The sequence below is a fragment of the Mya arenaria genome, chromosome 10, assembly GCF_026914265.1.
Source record: "Mya arenaria isolate MELC-2E11 chromosome 10, ASM2691426v1".
Lineage (NCBI taxonomy): Eukaryota > Metazoa > Mollusca > Bivalvia > Myida > Myidae > Mya > Mya arenaria.
In genome coordinates this window covers 40,128,052-40,148,746 of record NC_069131.1, presented here as the reverse complement: position 1 = coordinate 40,148,746, position 20,695 = coordinate 40,128,052, and the positions used below count along the sequence as shown (strand labels likewise).

At 37.3% G+C, this 20,695-nt stretch overlaps 1 protein-coding gene across 1 annotated transcript; it reads left to right on the top strand.

Annotated features, from left to right (window-relative positions):
- Positions 1 to 450: 450 nt before the first annotated feature.
- LOC128206253 (enoyl-CoA hydratase EchA19-like) lies at positions 451 to 16,650 on the top strand. Its single transcript, XM_052908604.1, has 8 exons — positions 451 to 574; positions 1,578 to 1,739; positions 2,693 to 2,787; positions 3,144 to 3,288; positions 4,446 to 4,526; positions 8,871 to 8,939; positions 15,744 to 15,917; positions 16,481 to 16,650. The coding sequence occupies exons 1-8, from the start codon at positions 493 to 495 to the stop codon at positions 16,555 to 16,557; spliced, it is 885 nt and encodes a 294-aa protein (XP_052764564.1). The 5' UTR covers positions 451 to 492; the 3' UTR covers positions 16,558 to 16,650.
- Positions 16,651 to 20,695: the final 4,045 nt, after the last annotated feature.

The following is a 20,695-nucleotide window of genomic DNA, read 5'->3' as shown; positions in this document are numbered from 1 at the left end:
AAGGGGGTCCCGGGTTTTAGTCACCACGACCCCCATCCCACCCTCCCTAGGCTTCCCCACCCCTCTCCAACCTCCAACAATTACGGCATACAACATTCGAACACAATAAAGTAGTAAATCCGGGCGTATTAAAGAAAACGCTATATACCTCAGAAAATGGAAGGGATTTTCGGTATTTACGGGGAGTTTCGGGTTTTCGGTAATTCCACCGACCCGAGTTCAAGACCTTTTTGTATGATTTTAATACGATACAACAGTGACACGGTTACAACGTCATTTTGTGCTTGTTATATGACGTCAAATAGCACCGGCATGACGTCAACTTGCTTACACAATCCTGAGTGTGTGCTTAAGTTCTTTTTCGTCTTCGTTGGACATCATTTTTAATTTCGAAGAAACGAGAAAGAGACTAACGTTAAAACGAGAAAAATATTATACCGTTTTTACAAAGGCCGTTTTAACTTTTCTTCAAGTGGGTGGAGAAATGTAAACATGCGAAGCATTCTGTCAAAACTAAACTCCACGCTTTTATTAGCATTAAGAAAAATGTCATCATCCAGTAGTAGTAAATATAGTAAGTACGTGATCAGAAAATTAGGGTCGTACATGTTTTTAATCAGTTGAAGCCGATATTGCGTTGAAACTTAAGACAATAAAGTAGATGTCGTAGTAATTCGGATAATAAAATTTCGGATGTCGACAAGTAATAAAAGTAAATTCGTGTAATAAATACATATCAGGGTATCCTTTATAAGGTCGGAGTAAGTATTTTTTTCAGTTGCAGTCTTCGTATGTCTATTTTCTCCTGATTAAAGTGTTGCCTGCAATAACTTTGTGATCACTTTGTATGTACACTACACACAACTGTACTGTATTTCACTTTTCTTTTGTACATTTCAAAAAATTCATTAGTGTATGCCTTATGTCCTTTTCATTTTTACCTTGAAAAACTTTTCTTTACACAAGAAATGTACATTTACATGTAGAAATTAGCTTCTCCTTCAGATTTGATTTAATTTTGCCTTAAATGCATCTACTAAGAGTAAGAGAACATTAACTACATGTCGCTTTGGGGGTAAAGCTATTCCAAATTAATATCTTCAATCAGAGTCTTTTGTCATTTTTTTCGTCTGGTGAGGGAAAAAAATGTTGAAAACACTCCATTAACGCACAGTATTGTGGCTTAGGGTAAATCATTTCAGGAACTGAACAATGTATAGATAGATAGATTTATTCGTGCATATATATATGTCATAGTAACAAACAAAATATCTCATAAAGTTATAACACGGACTGATTAAAAAAGTATTAGTGATGATATCTATACTAAAGCACAACATCATTAGAATGCTTTGGATACATACGTGCGTTAATAAAGATTTAATTCAATGTGACAAATATATAACACAGGATAACCCATTAAAGTTATTCAACTTATTTCCAATGGGGTCCTTATGACAAATATATATATGTAACGCAGGGGTTGAATGAAGAAAGGTTCCTTTATACAATGTTACATTTTTTGTATATGCAAACTTGTGACAATGCAAGCAAAATTCAAATTAATGTATTTTCAGAAAATTTGGAAATAGAAAATGCAGGGAAGATTATGACAATTGGAATAAATAGGCCTGAGAAGAGGAATGCGGTTAATCCTGAAACAGCCAGTGAATTGTTCAGTGCCTTCAATGATTTTCAAAATGATGAGGATTCATGGGTTGCCGTTCTTCATGGGACAGGTATCATATTGTGATGAAAGGATTCATGAAGATGAAGGCAGATATTTTTGTATATTTTGTTTGTTTGTTTACTATCACAGGCATGTAATGTATACATTTTCTTTTATAATAAGTTGATCATGATGTAGATAATCATATAAAGTTGATTACGAAATTGATGATTTTTTCTTGTTTCACAGCGGGCAATAATTGGAGCTGCAACATTTTGTTATGCTTTAAAAATGCTTCAAATTGTCTCAGTTGTAGTTCTAATGAGTGGCAAAAAGCGAGCATGGTCTCTGGGTTTTCCTTTTCAAAGGTTTATACCTTTAACCTATTCATTGACACCACATTTGGACTACAACCAAAGGCACATTAACCGTCTCCGTGGCCTAGTGGTTAAGCTACCACCTACGGAGCGGGAGGTCGTGGGTTCAATCCCTGGCCCCTTCATAACAAAAGACGTTAAAAATTGGTACAAGTAGCTCCCTTGCCTGGCGCTTGGCATTTAAAGGGTAGTGCTTGGAAAAGTGGTGTACTCAGTACTGGTTTAACCCAGGAAAGTTGTACCCTGTGTATCGGTGCTTTACACCGAGCACGTAAAAGAACCAAGGGGTCTCTTCGAAAAAGAGCTAGGGTATCGCACCCGGACTTCCTTGTATCCCACCACTGTCTCTTCAGCGTGCTGTCCCTTCAGCAAAAACAAAGGACCCTGTTGGAAATAAGTGCTTGCACTTTCACGGGTTATCCTTGACCACAAGGTCTAAAGAAATACATACATACATACATACACACATTTAAGCATTTTAAGGCATTCCAAATTGTTAAAGCCCAAATGATTGTTAATGCAGTAGTATTTATGAAACATTACATTAAAAATATCCGTGCATCACATATTGTATTGCATGTGATATCATATATTAAATGATTTTTTGCTGAAAAAAATAATTATTTACCAATTCATTATTTTCCAGGTGGGAATTTTTGTGCTGGGTATGACCTCTCATCCCTAGCTTCAGCACCTGAATGTTTACTGCAGCAAATGAAGGAGAGCAATGTTGCTCCTATGGTGTGTAAAAAGCATATATTATGTATTATGTCTATGGTTTTAAATAAATACATTTATTATGATGATTAATATAATAATATGTTGATTAATCAATCAAAATAAGCTATGTATGTATACATGTATTGTTTCTATTCACAAGTTGACAAAGTTTAATGGAAGCAATATCATTCTGTTAAGATCTAATGAATCACTGTTTGTAACATCATATCAATTGCTTTGAAATGACATATACCGATACCTAGTAAGCATGGATCGCACGTTCTTACATACATTATTTTTTACATGAACACGTATATAAATACTTGACTTAGCCATACAACTGTGGATCTAGCAATTATAATTTCTGACTGACACAGGGACCGTCCAGGATGTGTTTTAACAAGCCAGTGATAGCAGCCATAGATGGGTATGCAGTAGCAGGGGGGCTGGAACTCGCCCTGTTGTGTGATCTCAGAGTCATGGAGGAATCAGCTGTAGTGGGCGTCTACTGCAGAAGGTTTGGTAGGAGGATAATGTATCATTAAGCTGCTCTGGGGTGGGGGGGGGTGAGAAATCTGTGAATAATTTTCAAATCTGCTTGAGATCAACCTCTTAACTCACATGTTTCTCACACAGTGACTTGGAGGGAATGTGCTGAATTTTGACCTCTACAACATTTAGTGACATTTTACCTAAAATAAACCTAATATATATTTTTTTCTTCAGATTCATCAAAGGGGTCACTCATACCAACTATCTAGCATAAATAACTATGAATTACGGCACTTTTACAAAGTCAGAAAATCTAGACAAATCGAGATTTTCTGACTTTGTAAAAGTGCCGTAATTCATAGTTATTTATGCTAGGTATTTTAGGTTTATTTTAGGTAAAATGTCACTAAATTTTGTAGAGGTCAAAATTCAGCACATTCCCTCCAAGTCACTGTGGTTTCTCAACCATGGATCCTGAGCAAAAATCTGAGAGTCTCAAGCAATATTTAGTGAAGATGTTGCTTGGAAACAGTGCATCTCCTAGATACACATATTCAGGAATAAAGGGTCCTTAAGGATAATATAGAATATAGGACCCAGAATGTCTAGCTCAAGGAATCACTGGGTATTATCATAACCTTGGTGACTGTGGAATGGATGTTCTTATCCAAAACCTTCAGCCCAGAACATAACTACACAAAATGGAAAAATATATTAGCATCAACTTGATACTGACAGAGACTGAACGAACATGTGTAGCAGCTCCCATAACTCTAACGCTAAATTATCTGTTAATTGATGCTACTTTTAAAATTTCAGATCAAATGTCAGTGGGACACATTTTGTACAAGTTTAATTCAGAAATGATGTTATGTTTGTAAACACTATGGCACGCTTTTCTAAAAAACAACAACTTCCTGTCATTTTATATCCATTTTAGGCATATATTAAACAGAAAAAGTGTTTGTTTCAGTGTAAGATTGCAATATTTTTCACAAATATTTTTAAATGATGGCCTTAAAATATTATAACATGTGTATCTATATTGTTACACTGTAAGAAATTATTTGATATACCTATTAGAAAGTTTATAGATGTTTGTTTGTTCTAACAGTATTATGAATGCTAGGGATTTAAATCATACTAGTTATAGATACATGTAATTAAACATTTTTGTTTTAATTCAGGTGTACCACTGATTGACGGGGGAACCGTCAGGTTACAAAAGCTGATTGGGTTGTCTCGGGCAATGGATATGATTCTAACTGGTAAGTTAGTAATTCACTATGTAGTAAAAAGACAAAACTGTCTTTACATCCTGATAAACAAAAATTGAGGGGGTATATTGGAGTCACCCTGTGTTCGGTCATTTTGTTGCTCTGTTGCAATTTTTCTTGTCCGCCGAATTTTTAATAAATCTTCATATGATGGCAAAGCATAAAGGGAGGAAGTGCAGTGTACAATAACCATAACTCTATTTCAGTTAATTACAAAGTTATTGCCTTTTGTTACTTTTTCTTGTCAAAGGCATAAATTAAAAACTATGGAATGTAATTTAATCAAATTTCATACAATGGACAAGCAAAATGAGAGCAAGTGTAGTGCACAAGAACCAATACTATATTTCAGCTAATTACAGATTTATTGCCCTTTGTCACTTTTCTTTGTCCTTAGCATAACTTAAACTACTGAATCCCTCGCCACGGAGTGGGGAGGGGATTGTAGGAATGCACTTCGTTCGTCTGTCTGTCTGTCCGTCCGTCGGTCCGTCCGTCTGGCTGTAACATTTCATGTCCGGGCTATAACTTAATTATGCATGGATGGATTACCATATTACTTGGTACAAATGTTGTCCTTATTGAGATGATGTGCAGTTACCTTAACCCGGGTCCATACAACAAAGGTCAAGGTCACACAATACATTTAAAGGTCAGAGTATGCATGCTCATGTCCGCACTATAACTTACTTATGCATTGATGGATTACCATAATACTTGGTACAAATGTTTTCCTTATTGAGACGATGTGCAGTGACCTTGACCCGGGTCCATACCTCAATGGTCAAGGTCACATCTGACATTTAAAGGTCATAGTACACATGCTTGTGTCCTGGCTTTATATGCCCCCGAAGGTGGGCATATTAAAATCGCACCGTCCGTCCGTCCGTCCGTCCGGCTCTGTAACTTTCCCTTGTATGGACAGATTTTAAAATAACTTGCCACATGTGTACCACATACCAAGACGACGTGTGGCGTGCAAGACTCGTGTCCCTACCTCAAAGGTCAAGGTCACACTTAGTGTTTATTCACAATGGAGTGCTGCATATAAGGACATAGAGTATAGGTTGTCGTGTCCGGGCTGTAACTTTCTCTTCTATGGACAGATTTTAAAATAACTTGCCACATGTGTACCACATACCAAGACGAGGTGTCTCGTGCAAAACCCGTGTCCCTACCTCAAAGGTCAAGGTCACACTTAGTGTTTATTCACAATGGAGTGCTGCATATAAGCATAGAGTATAGGTTGTCGTGTCCGGGCTATAACTTTCCCTTGTATGGACAGATTTAAAAATAACTTGCCACATGTGTACCACATACCAAGACGACGTGTCGCGTGCAAGACCCGTGTCCCTACCTCAAAGGTCAAGGTCACACTTAGTGTTTATTCACAATGGAGTGCTGCATATAAGGACATAGAGTATAGGTTGTCGTGTCCGTGCTGTAACTTTCCCTTGTATGGACAGATTTTAAAATAACTTGCCACATGTATTCCACATACCAAGACGACGTGTCGCGTGCAAGACCCGTGTCCCTACCTCAAAGGTCAAGGTCACACTTAGTGTTTATTCACAATGGAGTGCTGCATATAAGGACATAGAGTATAGGTTGTCGTGTCCGGGCTGTTACTTTCTCTTGTATGGACAGATTTTAAAATAACTTGCCACATGTGTTCCATATACCAAGATGACGTGTCGCATGCAAAACCCGTGTCCCTACCTCAAAGGTCAAACTTAGTGTTTATTCACAATGGAGTGCTGCATATAAGGACATAGAGTATAGGTTGTTGTGTCCGGGCTGTAACTTTCTCTTGTATTGACAGATTTTAAAATAACTTGCCACATGTGTTCCACATACCAAGACGACGTGTCGCGTGCAAGACCCGTGTCCCTACCTCAAAGGTCAAGGTCACACATAGTGTTTATTCACAATGGAGTGCTGCATATAAGGACATAGAGTATAGGTTGTCGTGTCCGTGCTGTAACTTTCCCTTGTATGGACAGATTTTAAAATAACTTGCCACATGTATTCCACATACCAAGACGACGTGTCGCGTGCAAGACCCGTGTCCCTACCTCAAAGGTCAAGGTCACACTTAGTGTTTATTCACAATGGAGTGCTGCATATAAGGACATAGAGTATAGGTTGTCGTGTCCGGGCTGTAACTTTCTCTTGTATGGACAGATTTTAAAATAACTTGCCACATGTGTTCCACATACCAAGACGACGTGTCGCGTGCAAGACCCGTGTCCCTACCTCAAAGGTCAAGGTCACACATAGTGTTTATTCACAATGGAGTGCTGCATATAAGGACATAGAGTATGGGTTGTCGTGTCCGTGCTGTAACTTTCCCTTGTATGGACAGATTTTAAAATAACTTGCCACATGTGTTCCACATACCAAGACGACGTGTTGCGTGCAAGACCCGTGTCCCTACCTCAAAGGTCAAGCTCACACTTAGTGTTTATTCACAATGGAGTGCTGCATATAAGGACATAGAGTATAGGTTGTCGTGTCCGGGCTGTAACTTTCCCTTGTAAGGACAGATTTTAAAATAACTTGCTTTATGTGTTCCACATACGAAGACGACGTGTCCTGTGCAAGACCCATGTCCCTACCTCTAAGGTGAAAGATACACTAAGTGTTTATTCACAAGGGAATTCTGAATATAAGGACATAACAGTGTAGGTTGTCAAGTATGGGTGGTATTTTTTATGTTCAGAGGAAATTTAAAATAACTTGCCATATGTATTTGACACATAAAGGCAAGATCAACTTTTCATGTTCTGACCTTGTTCGTAGGTCAATGTCACATTCGGGGGCATTCGTCACATACTGTGACAGCTCTTGTTACATTTAGCAATGTAGGCATGTTGATTCTTACTGGATTTATTGACCATATACATTTCATGTACTTTAAGCAACAATAACTGAATTGATCCAAGAACTCGAACCAATTGCAATTTGTGCCAGTTATCCATCATTAAGTTTTAGGTCCATATTATGACAATAAGAGGTTAAGATATAAATGTTAATTGAAAGTTTTAAACAAGTTGCACAGATTGATACTCTACCAAGCATTATCATTATGACACAAATGTGATAATATATTTATAACACGTGTTTTCTCTTCAAAAGCAGTAATTCAATGTTATGACGTCACCACAATATATGTATATGTAACACTTTATCGAAAATACTTAAGGTTTGCTATTTCATCGATATTATAAATCAAGGACTCATTTTCCTTCCTATTTTTAGCCAAAATAACTTGACATTGATCTTACCTACACTTCACATAATATGAAAAACTTTAACAACTATCCTTTTATAATATGTTCAAATATCCAAAAATATTTAGGTTACCGATCAACAACTTGTATTTCCTATATTCCCACTCTTGACCAGTGGTTGTGTATAATTTTGGTCAGATCCAATGTACCAGTCAGGTTGCAGGAAAAAATATACTAAAAAACAACGGCGGGGAATATAGAGCCGTCCTTTGGACTGCCTTGTTCAACTAATAACAGAGTTATTGTTCTTTGTCACATAGCTTGAAAACTACTGGATGATATTTAACTAAACTTTATACTTCAGTACAACAATGAGATGCAAAAACCGTAACTCAATATCAGCTTATTACAGAGTTATTACTCTTTGCTACTTTTCTTTGTGCGGAGCATAACTTGAAAACTAAAGGATGGAATTTTAATGTAACTTCATGCAATGGTAAAGCACAATGACAGGAAGTGCAGTTACAAGAACCAAAAATATATTTATGCTAACTAAGAGTTATTGCCCCTTGTTACTTTATCTTGTAAGCAGCTTACCTTCTTAATTACTCAATTGGTTTTAATTAAACAGCACACATTGGTTAAGCATGATAAGTGTACAATTACTTCAGAGTTATGGCCTTTTTTCAAAGAAATTGGTTGCCATTCCTGTGTCCAGGCGGCATTTGGGGGGGGGGGGTATTTTTCACTCCTGTGACAGCTCTAATTAATGTGATATGGTGTTACATTACACATGATTTTAATACCATACTTATTTGGTAGCCAATATTTGATCACAGCCAAAGCAATCGCCAAAATTTAGTCAAAAAATTCATATTCCTTCAGAATGATTCCATTTTGTCTTTTACTTTGTTATTCAAAGTAAAGGTCAAAGTCTTGACCCAACCTGGGTAATGCCTGAAAAATATTAAATGTTGAAACTTTTGAATTTACTCATGGAAGATCAAAATTATATGTGGTATTTAACTGTAATTTGTATCACCTTAAAATTGTTCCAATTATGCCACTTGGCTTAACTGGAATTTTTTATGTTTTATTCTAGGTAGAAGTATTACAGCCAAAGAGGCATATGATTTTGGGCTTGCGAACAGGGTTTGTTCAACGGGTTCAGGTAAGTACATGCAAGGAATTAACCAATGTTGTAAGTGATTAGTAGAAACATTAAGAACAGAACTGAACATTTATTGTTAACTTGAACATTATAATAATTATACAGTTCATCGTAAAGAAACACTAATCATACTTTGAAGCTATGTTAACAATTTAGATGATAATGTTGTATATATTGGTAATAATTATAATGATAATGTTGCACTTTATTTATTAATAATAGTAATAATAATAATGTTTTATATATTGGTAATACTTTAATGTAATAATGTTGTCAATTACATTTTTATGCCCCCCGAAGGTGGGCATATTAAAATCGCACCGTCCGTCCGTCCGTCCGTGTGTCTGGCTTAATAACTCGTTTCCTGGCTGTAACTTTCCCTTGTATGGACAGATTTTAAAATAACTTGCCACATGTGTTCAAATACCAAGACGACGTGTCGCGTGCAAGACCCATATTCATACCTCTAAGGTCAAGGTCACACTTAGTGTTTATTCACAATGGAGCATAGGTTGTCCTGTCCGGGCTGTAACTTTCCCTTGTATGGACAGATTTTAAAATATCTTGCCACATGTGTTCCACATACCAAGACGATGTGTCGCGTGCAAGACCCGTGTCCCTACCTCTAAGGTCAAGGTCACACTTAGTGTTTATTTACAATGGAGTGCTGCATATAAGGACATAGAGCATAGGTTGTCGAATCCGGGCTGTAACTTTCACTTGTATGGACAGATTTTAAAATAACTTGCTACATGTGTTCCACATACCAAGACGATGTGTCGCGTGCAAGACCCGTGTCCCTACCTCTAAGGTCAAGGTCACACTTAGTGTTTATTCACAATGGAGTGCTGCATATAAGGACATAGAGTATAGGTTGTCGTGTCCGGGCTGTAACTTTCCCTTGTATGGACAGATTTTAAAATAACCTGCCACATGTGTTCCACATACCAAGACGACGTGTCGCGTGCAAGACCCGTGTCCCTTACTCTAAGGTCAAGGTCACACTTAGTGTTTATTCACATTGGAGTGCTGCATATAAGGACATAGAGTATAGGTTGTCGTGTCTGGGCTGTAACTTTCCCTTGTATGGACATATTTTAGAATAACTTGCTACATGTGTTCCACATACCAAGACGATGTGTCTCGTGCAAGACCCGTGTTCCTACCTCTAAGGTCAAGCTCACACTTAGGTGTTTATTCACAATGAAATGCTGGGTATATGGACATAGAGAAGAGGTTGTCGTGTCTGGGCTGTAACTTTCTCTTGTATGGACATATTTGAAAATAACTTGCCACATGTGTTCAACATATCAAGAGGACGTGTCGCGTGCAAGACCCGTGTCCTTACCTCTAAGGTCACACTTTTTGTTATTCACAATGGAATGCTGCATATATAAGGACATAGAGTATAGGTTGTCGTGTGCGGGCTGTTTCTTTCTCTTGTATAGACAGATTTTAAAATGATTGCCACGTGTGTTCGACATACCAAGACCACGTGTCGCATGCAAGACTCGTGTCCTTACCTCTAAGGTCAAGGTCACACTTAGGTGTTTATTCACAATGCTGCATATAAGCACATAGAGTAAAGGTTGTCTTGTCCGGGCTGTAACTTTTTCTTGTATGGACAGATTTTAAAATAACTTGCCACATGTGTTCAAATACCAAGACGACGTGTCGCGTGCAAGACCCATATTCATACCTCTAAGGTCAAGGTCACACTTAGTGTTTATTCACAATGGAGCATAGGTTGTCCTGTCCGGGCTGTAACTTTCCCTTGTATGGACAGATTTTAAAATATCTTGCCACATGTGTTCCACATACCAAGACGACGTGTCGCGTGCAAGACCCGTGTCCCTACCTCTAAGGTCAAGGTCACACTTAGTGTTTATTTACAATGGAGTGCTGCATATAAGGACATAGAGCATAGGTTGTCGAATCCTGGCTGTAACTTTCACTTGTATGGACAGATTTTAAAATAACTTGCCACATGTGTTCCACATACCAAGACGATGTGTCGCGTGCAAGACCCGTGTCCCTACCTCTAAGGTCAAGGTCACACTTAGTGTTTATTCACAATGGAGTGCTGCATATAAGGACATAGAGTATAGGTTGTCGTGTCCGGGCTGTAACTTTCCCTTGTATGGACAGATTTTAAAATAACCTGCCACATGTGTTCCACATACCAAGACGACGTGTTGCGTGCAAGACCCGTGTCCCTTACTCTAAGGTCAAGGTCACACTTAGTGTTTATTCACATTGGAGTGCTGCATATAAGGACATAGAGTATAGGTTGTCGTGTCCGGGCTGTAACTTTCCCTTGTATGGACAGATTTTAAAATAACTTGCTACATGTGTTCCACATACCAAGACAATGTGTCTCGTGCAAGACCCGTGTTCCTACCTCTAAGGTCAAGCTTACACTTAGGTGTTTATTCACAATGAAATGCTGGGTATATGGACATAGAGAAGAGGTTGTCGTGTCTGGGCTGTAACTTTCTCTTGTATGGACATATTTGAAAATAACTTGCCACATGTGTTCAACATATCAAGAGGACGTGTCGCGTGCAAGACCCGTGTCCTTACCTCTAAGGTCACACTTTTTGTTATTCACAATGGAATGCTGCATATATAAGGACATAGAGTATAGGTTGTCGTGTGCGGGCTGTTTCTTTCTCTTGTATAGACAGATTTTAAAATGATTGCCACGTGTGTTCGACATACCAAGACCACGTGTCGCATGCAAGACTCGTGTCCTTACCTCTAAGGTCAAGGTCACACTTAGGTGTTTATTCACAATGCTGCATATAAGCACATAGAGTATAGGTTGTCTTGTCCGGGCTGTAACTTTTTCTTGTATGGACAGATTTTAAAATAACTTGCCACATGTGTTCAACATACCAAGACGACGTGTCGCGTGCAAGACCCGTGTCCCTACCTCTAAGGTGAAAGATACAGTTAGTGTTTATTCACAATGGAATGCTGAATATAAGGTCATAAGAGTGTAGGTTGTCAAATATGGGTGGTATTTTTTATGTTCAGAGGCAATTTAAAATAACTTGCCATATGTATTTGACATGTAAAGGCAAGATCAACTTTTCGTGTACTGACCTTGTTCATAGGTCAATGTCACATTCGGAGGCATTCGTCACATACTGTGACAGCTTTTGTTTTATCAATTTTCTTAATGGGATTGGGTACTACATTAAAACAGGTGATTGTTTCTCACTAGTATTATAAAAGTATGGGTAAGAATAAATCTTAAATTTACCAGCAAACAATTGAGGCATAATTTGACCAGACATGCTGAAAATGCTTTTCTTATGTTTTAACTGGTCATAGCAGCAATTTACTTTTTTACTGTATGAAGTCAAGAACACATTCACTTACTGAATCATTAGCCAGTTTTTGAGTAAACTGAGAGGATAAAACAGGATTCAATTATTCGGGACTTGCTCCCTAAAATCATTGTCTTCAATGTCCAAGAATTTCACTACTTCTTGCTTCAATATCGTAGCGTAGTTGCTTGTTAATATGGTTCTTCATAAATCCCTACTTAGGTTAGGACTGTAGCTTCGCCACCCTAAAACTGACACATTTCCCTTAGGGAATCACTGTTCTGCACCGTGCTTAAGGTTTTATCCTACTGCACTAACCATTCATATCCCTACAAAACATGGGTTGTTGGGAACATGTGCCAATGTCCATTTCAAATATCAGTATACCGCTACCTGATCAAGATGCCTTTAAACAGACACAAAGGTAGCGCTCCACCTTTCATCCAAGAATATGTCAATGTCTAGATAACAGTCTTACGTTGATCTCTATTTCTGCTCCGATCCCAGCCCATGAATTAGAGCTCCCTCCTCATTGTCTCTTTAAAGACAGACATATTTTCCATTGAATTATTTCACATCTTATCCTGCATATGCCACATTGTCTTTTCTGGTAGGTGACTAAATCCAACCTCTTCCTTCATCAACTGTCAAAATCTTAGGTATTCCTGTCCTTCTTATGTTAGATTCCTTTCCATATTCACTATTCCTAACAATCCTTTACGATCTAGATAGGGGACTGTCAGCAATTTCGTAAATAATACTTGCTGAAGTTATTTCATCCTATTGAAACTAATAAATAATGCACTTATTTTGACACGTCGTCTGTCAAGTTGGAAGTAAAATAAGATCACTCCAGGAGACTAATTAGATAAATAATAAATTGGAAGGTTATTAAATAAAATGGATTATGTACACAATAATTTCTGTTTGCTACAAAGTGTAGGAACTAGGACCGTCTCTGGCCGCCTACGGCGTATTTAGTTCTATATTTTCTTACCGTTATTGTACATCCATGTATTGTCAGCTCTTTCAATGGCTTTCCATGGGGCCCATAATCTACTGTGGTACCCTTAAAAGAACATAAACCACATCTTTTCATCATTCCCAAGACAGACAGTTCAATTATTTTCTTTATGTCACAGCCCTCAATGCACAGCTCTATAAGTGGCGTTACAATTAGACCATTTACTGCAGTAGTATTCCCAGCATTGTATTAACCTGGACCGACATTTCCGTTAGGTTATTTTGGTTATACAGTCCAACCCGTTGGCTCGAACTCGCTTGGTACGAATTCCTCGTTGGCTCGAACTCGATTTAAAGGACCGATTTCTTTATACTGAATGTAAACATTCCCGCTTGGCTCGAATTTTACGAGGCTCGATGTATTTTCGCCGGTCCCTAGGAGTTCGAGCCAACGGGGTTCGACTGTAGTTATAGTTGTACAACACAATGCGCTTGTGGTATGAAAGCTGGGCCATTTGTTACTGTGGTATCATAGAAAGTGAACTAGCCTGGCTCCATGTCAATAAAGAACTTGGTCGTAAAATAAGACAAATATTATCTTCATAGTGTCATATTTTCGTCATTTAAATGTCATTATTTTCGTTGACGTCAAGACTGAACATGAGCTGAACATTAAAGTGACCAGATGCCAGATGGTCATAAACTCGGCGAATACAGTATTTCCTCAAATAAGCCTACAATTGTTAAAACGAGATGGTATGGGGTCGATAATACATCAATTAACATGATTAAAGTCATATTTTGTAGCTGTCTCAGCTGAGTTTACCCGTTTAAAAATAGTGCTGATCTCTGTTTCTATTCCGATTCCAGCCCATGAAATGGAGCTCCCTCCTCAAAGTATCTTTAGAGACAGGCACATTTTCCCTGCCAATCACCTAACATCTTATCCTGCATACGATAAGTAGACTTTTCTGGTAGGTGCCTGAATCCAACCTCTCCGTTCACCGAGTTTAATAATCTGAGACCCTTTTGCCTTCTTCTTACGTAACATTCCTTGCCCACATTCGATATTCCTAACAATCCTTTACGATCTAGATAAGGGACTGTCAGCAATTTCGTAAATAATACTTGCTGAAATTATTGCATCACTTTAAAACTCATCAATAATGCACTTATTTTGACACGTAGCTTCGTAGGTCGTCTGTCAAGTTGGAAGTAAAGTAAAATCACAGGAGACTATCAAAATAAATAAACCCTGGACCATTTGTTACTGTGGTATCATAGAAAGTGAACTAGCCGGGCTCAGTCTAAATAAAGATCTTGGTCGTAAAATAAGACAAATATTATCTTCATAGTGTCATATTTTCGTCATTTAAATGTCATTATTTTCGTTGACGTCAAGACTGAACATGAGCTGAACATTAAAGGAACTAGATACCAGATGGTCATAAAATCGATGAATACAGTATTTCCTCAAATAAGCATACAATTGTTAAAACGAGCTGGTATGGGGTCGATAATACATCAATTTACATGATTAAAGTCATATTTTGTAGCTGTCTCAGCTGAGTTTACCCGTTTAAAAATAGAGCATGACGTTTTCCCAGTCTATAATATGTAAATTCAGCATGTGAAAGTCACGTGATAAGCAGAGATACATACATGTATACCGACGCTTTTTTACAATTAATGGTATTAACGTGGTAGACAAACCCAATAAATTTCGAATTGGAAAAATACGCAAAAACTGCAAAAGATACACCTGTCGTAAACGGTGTGATACATTAGTAAATGAGTTGTACACAACACTATCAATTTTGTGTATGTTTTTTCTTTTTTTCCTTGGTGTCTAGTCCCTTTAAAGATGAGAACATATTTGAGGAAACGAAATTGATAACTTGTTGCCATCTGTGACGTTCCTTCAGATAAACGAATTTTGAAGCTATGAAAAGATTTATTGGAGTCACCTGGACCGACAAGTCTTTCTACGCCGAGTACGTTATAACTAAATGTACCCGGATGTGGTCCTGTGAGGATGCACTGTCTATATTTAAGTTTGAGAATGCTACTTTGGGAAAATATTTTATCAATTTCTACTTTTGCAAATAATAAATACTTGTTATACTTTGAATGCAGTCCAATACCTGCAATCAGAAGTAACATCCAGTATACATGAATACCTCAGAGATTTACATATTTTCTGTTGGATAAGAATCTTGCTTACTTAAGGCCGCATACAAATGAATTACAAAAACAATTAATGTTGCTTAACTTCAAAGTGAACGGATTGTCTTAAAAGAAACATGACATATCTTTTCTATTTCTTAAATCAATTGGTTTTGATCGGAATGTTAAGGAATGTAAGGTTGTAATGATTGTCAAATACGTGAAACGCTAGAAATGGCATTTGTCATGTCTGTTGTTTGCCTATTTACATATTAATATATAGGAAAATTAATAAGTAGTCTGTAGCCTTTTCCTCTATTGTCACACATATCTTTTTCAGCTCTTGCAGTGGCTTTACAGCTGGCCCATTCGTTACTGCGGTACCCGCAAAGATGTATGAACCTGGACCGTCAGTCAGCATACTATGCGGCATATAATGCTGCCTCTATGGAGGACGCATTGCAATACGAGTTTGATAATGGAATACAGGTCGTGCAAGAGGAATCTGTACAAGGTTGGTTGCCTAGCTGCCATTACTCCATTTGTTTTCACCTGTTAGGTAACGAGCGATAAGGATTTGTTTCATGTTGAGATGGTTTGGTTTTGTCAGTGTGTACGCTATACTGATTCTACAATGAATAAAAAAGGGTGCAAGCTAGGCTTATAAACCAAAGAACATGGTTAGATTATGTAGGTCATACATGTTTCAGACAATAAAAGTGTTTGATATGGAAATCAAATAATGGAAGTATTACAGCTACTAGTAGTTTCAGGAAACTTGATAGAGGACATTTAAGTTAGTTTGATAATACCGACTATGGAGATTCTTCGATTGCTCTTCTTATGACAAGGTTATGACAACGCTAAAGGGGTCTATCGTATTTTTAGCAATGCTCAGTTACTTGTTATCACTTGATTAGTTCATCATGTATTTAGACTCACCTGCCAAAATGTTGTATACTTACAAATTATCACACTTTCAGATTTTTCTTGTTTTTTTTTGTGCAATGTTTTATTCTTCGTGTTTGCGAACTTTGTTTACATCCCCAAAAAGTAAAAGTACATATTTTCTTCCAGGTGCAAAGCGTTTTCAAGAGGGAATTGGAAAGGGCGGGTCATTCAATGTGAAAAATCCGAGTAACTCGAAGTTGTGACATAAACTGCATTTGTTAGTTGTTATTTAATTAATATTCATGTGTCTTTTTTTGTAAACTTGATTTATTAAATAAAATGCCATGTGATTCGTTTCGTAGGATTTTTGGTTCAAATGATGTAAAGTCGATTACGAAAAAAATCGACCTCAAAGATCACGTCACAAAATCAACAATAATTTCAATGAACGTTTTCTTTGATTGTAATTTCATTATTCTTAGAACTTTAATTTCCTTATTATACAATTAAAACTACCGGAACAAGCACAACTTACTCAAAGCGGATTACTTCCCTTCCCGTACAGTAATCACTGCCACCACGCATGTCACGTGATGATAATCAAAACCAGGTAACGTAATTCAAATGGTAATATTTTGAAAACAATGGTTTTTAATTGAATTTTAGTAAAACATACCTGTAAAAAGATATATAAACAAACAAACCAAGCTGAAATCCATCCTATTTTCGAACGTGGTGAGATCCTTCTGCTTCTCAAGGGAGATCACTACGTAGAAGATTGAGACAAGCCCAGTATCAAAATCAATAACGATACACCTGTTTAAAGCCTAATGGAGGACGGTGTCAACTTGAAGATATTTCGGCCGAAGTCTAAAACGGATAACATTCTTGACGGTGATTCGTACAGTGTTTCGCAATATCATTTACAGAAAAGAAATTTAATTGTTTAAGACAAATTTACTCAACAAGGGTGATTGTCTTTTGTCATTTTTGCAATATAAATGACAATTATTAATTCCGTGATATTATTTATTTAACCTTTTTATCAATATATTTGAACGTAAAGAGTTCAAAGATAGTAATTGATATTTCCGATGATTAATTTATTTTCGAAAAAAAGTCAACCTTAATCTACATGCAATGTACCCAAGCCATCGATACTGGGACAATGTTCTTTACAACCGACCAACAAAAGCTTTTGCATGCAGCGCGATATGGTTTGCATTTATACCGTGTCATAATTCATTTGAAATTAATCCCGTGCTGTATGCAATACGCTAGAGCATTGTTTGAATGAGGCTTGTGTACGCCAATCTCCCTTGTCTCTATTATAGTGTTTGTTTGAACCTTTACAATGTACTCAGTTGACTGGAATTTTCTCTTGCTCATGTGGTACTGGTGTCATTCTTGATGCTATATTCCGTGGAGAGTTTAAGAGGTTATATTGATTTACATTTGAGTGATATGATAAGAAAATCAGCCTGCGTTAAGTGAACTTTCAAGTGAAGAGGCATTGACGTTTTCTGCGCGGTGCTCTTCTTTGCCTTAAGCTTTTATTTTCAATAAGGGCTACACCACGTGTAACTCCACTAAAAGTTAAGTTGACGTTTCCGTAATGAATTAGACCATAATTCAGCTTTCTGATGTGAATAGTCTTAACACTAAATTTATATTGATACCTAAGGTCTATATGTTTGTCTAAGTCACAATAAAACGATATAAGCTACAGGGACAAGCCTAGTAGCTAACACCCCTGTTTTAAGGCACACGTCAAAGACCTAACATCCACTGACCGTACAAATTACAAGAGCAGACAACAAATACATCGAAACATATTTATCGATACATGTTTTGGGACACGGTCACACCGCTTCGGAACGGTCCAATAAACAGGAGTTGTTTGAGGGTTAAAACTACATGAGGTGTATTCAACCTCACACTTGTCACATCATTTATTAACAGTTACCAAAAAAGCTAAGATGTACGGTCCTGTCCTGAAATGTGGTATTCTAGACACTTAATTAATATATTGTAATTCAGTGACCGTGACTCATTATTTTTGCTGACGACCCATTTTTTCCAACATGTGCATTAGCAGGATATATTATTATTATGTTTTCTTTCAATACTTTCAGCCAAACATAAATTATTTATTTATTAACCTCATAAAGTATAAAACAACGACTGTATAGGAGTGGTCTATACCGGGCCAATACATTTATCGAATGAAAAAGAACGGGAAAAACCCGATTTGTATAAACATATTTTAGTTACTCAACTTTAAAGTAACTGACTTCTTGCATTTTTCACTTTCCCTGATGTAAATATCTTTAGAAATCTTTGATCTCCATCGACCATGTTTTTTAATTAATCTATCTGGTACGCCCCTTTCAGAAGCTGTTGTCGCACCTCCCGATCTAAACGAATGCAATCCGTATTTAGAATTATCTAATCCTAAAATTGTAAGATTTTTAACAAATATTTCTCTTGCTGTTGTATATGAAATATGCTTCCCCTTTCTTAATCTATGTGTATTATCTTTCTTGGAAAAATAAACGTTTCTAAACAAAAATTCATCTGAATCTTCTGAAAGCTGAGCTGAATCCATGTACATTCGTAAACAATTCACTGGACAAATATCGTTTTAAACTAGTACCACCATAACTAACAAAATCCGTCTTATTCCGAGACAACGGTCGCCATGAACAAAATCCGTCTCATTCCGAGACAACGCTCGACATGAGCAAAAAACCGTCTCATACCGAGACAACGGTCGCCATGAGCAAAATCCGTCTCATTCCGAGACAACGATCGCCATGAGTAAAATCCGTCTCATTCCGAGACAACGCTCGACATGAGCAAAATCCGTCTCATTCCGAGACAACGCTCGACATGAGCAAAATCCGTCTCATTCCGAGACAACGCTCGACATGAGCAAAATCCGTCTCATTCCGAGACAACGCTCGACATGAGCAATTCCACAAACGTAATCTTTCTGGACATAATTAGCATTGAACCACATAGGCCAAAAGGCCGAACTAGGCCACTTATGAACAATAAGCGTAGCAGATGCATTACAATGCAAAACATGCAAAATGGCCTTAGAAACTAGACATATGGGTGGCACCAGCCAATTATTGGCATTACCCCAATCTTGAGTAAAACAGTCTACTGCTTCCAACTCATAGTCCATAAACAAGGAATTGTATCTCTTGATTTTCCTGTTTTTGTATGTAGCAAAGCGATCTACATCATGCTCTCCCCAAATACTATCTACATAGCTAAAAAACTCGTCGGTGACTTCCCACTCATCAGTGTTGGATAGTTTGCTTATATTATCCGCAACTTCATTTAACTCTCTCGGAATCCACTGAATACGCAGATCTATCTTAAACTTCAAGCAAATGTCAAATATGCGTAAAGATTCTTGTTGTAACTCTACTTTGGTACTTCCACACTGAACGATATGAACGCACGACTGGGAATCAGAAAACCATTTTACCGTTTTACCATTTAACATATTGCCATAAACATCTAATGCAAGTTTGACAGCCCTTAATTCTCTAAAAGTAGAACTTTTGACTACTTCCTCTTCCGACCATATAGAGCGAAAAACGCTGTTTCTACAATTCACTACATAAGCGCCCGCGCCCGAATGGGAAGCGTCGGAATACACTAACACTTCAACTGGCGAATACGGAGCTAGAAAACTAACGTTAGATTTCTGTAAATTCAACTGCCAAAATTCCAGTTCCTTAAGAAACGGGTGTCCTTCAGGAATTTTCATACAAACATCCCAAGAACTACGACCTTCTATCAAAATATATAAAAACCTAGTCATTAACCTCACAATGTTGCCTAAAACTGGTTTCATAGAAATAATTTTGCTAAACATCTCGCTGTGACTGAACTGTAATTTCTAAGAACGTGTTCAATGTTTGATAAACAATCTAGTACTCTCCTTTCCGGAATACTTATACAAAATACTATACTATTCCAAAATATACCTATCCATTCAATGCTTTGAACTGGATTCCAAACTGACTTTTCGTTGTTTATGATGAAACCAGCCTTAATGAGACTATCCTGTACAAATGAAGCATCTGTCAGCGTCCTTTCTAACGATTTATTTGTGCCCCATCCATCATCTAGAAACATTACAATGTTAATGCCGTTTATTCGCCAATATTTGACCATTTCTCTCAACACTTTACTAAAAATAAAAGGGGCAGTACTGCATCCAAAAGCCAACACCGTGAAACAATAATATTTCCCCTTTATAGAAAAACCTAAAAAATATCTGATGAGCCGCAAAAATATCTATGTGATGATACCCTTGACTTAAATCAAACTTAAAACTGTAGGAATCTTTTTCAAAATACTCTAAACCCGTTTTCCAAT